This window comes from Antrostomus carolinensis, unplaced genomic scaffold (genome assembly GCF_000700745.2).
Source record: "Antrostomus carolinensis isolate BGI_N321 unplaced genomic scaffold, ASM70074v2 scaffold30541, whole genome shotgun sequence".
Taxonomy (NCBI): domain Eukaryota; kingdom Metazoa; phylum Chordata; class Aves; order Caprimulgiformes; family Caprimulgidae; genus Antrostomus; species Antrostomus carolinensis.
Window position 1 is genome coordinate 1 of NW_010293967.1, and position 781 is coordinate 781.

Sequence of the window (781 nt, forward strand, 5' to 3'; positions counted from 1 at the left end):
TGTTTTTTAAAAATTAAAAAAAAAAAAAAAAGGCCAGCTGTCAGGACAGATCCCTCCCTCCCTCCCTCCAGCAGCTCTCCTCCCCTCTGCACAAGGGGACGGCAGGGCTGGGACTGCAAAGTGCTGGCTTGATGCTCAGCCCATTCTAGCCTGGCTCCCGGGGTGCTTCTGGGGCCATGGCTCCCTGCCCACGGGGACAGGGGGACCTGGCCCCTCCTGCAGCCCTGGGCACGGCCACCCAGGCACAGGGGGAGCACGGACGTACCTTTGGGGCCGAACAGTGTGGCGTAGCAGGGCTTGTGGCAGAAGGGCTTCCCATCGTGCTGGGGAGAGAGGGGAGCGTTAGGATGCCAAGCAGCGACCACAGTTCCCTTGGGATCGCTTCCACCCCCACTGGTGTTCAGAGACCCCCATGGCCATGCCTACACCCCAAAAGGCCCCCAGCCTGTGGGTCTGCCAGTGACAGCATAACCCAACCCAGGCACTCGAGGATTTCATCAGCTTCAATCACTCTGGGTGTTCTGCACATGCTGTACCGTGGGGCTGGAGCACCAGCACCCTGCAGCAGTTTGGCTGAGAGCATCTCCAAGCCCCAAGCTGGTGGGGTGTCACCGGGACCCCCTATGGCATCACTTTGCCCGTTAAGCATCCTGTGGGCAGTCAGGCCATTATCAGGCACACAGCATCATGGTTTCCACCGAGCTTTGCCTCCCCCATCCCCTTGGCCTCAGATCAGAGGCCCCGCGTGGGCGCTGGTCCCAGCCCAGCTGCTATCGGCCCC

General features: G+C 61.5%; 1 protein-coding gene across 1 annotated transcript in view; it reads right to left on the reverse strand.

The window, feature by feature from the left end:
* Window positions 1–206: 206 nt before the first annotated feature.
* Window positions 207–781, reverse strand: part of LOC104532316 (cysteine-rich protein 2-like) — a gene marked incomplete at both ends in the record, with an annotated part of 2,424 nt that continues 1,849 nt past the window's right edge. Inside the window, 1 exon segment of the mRNA XM_029087344.1 lies at window positions 207–323. Coding sequence (XP_028943177.1) covers window positions 207–323 — 117 coding nt within the window.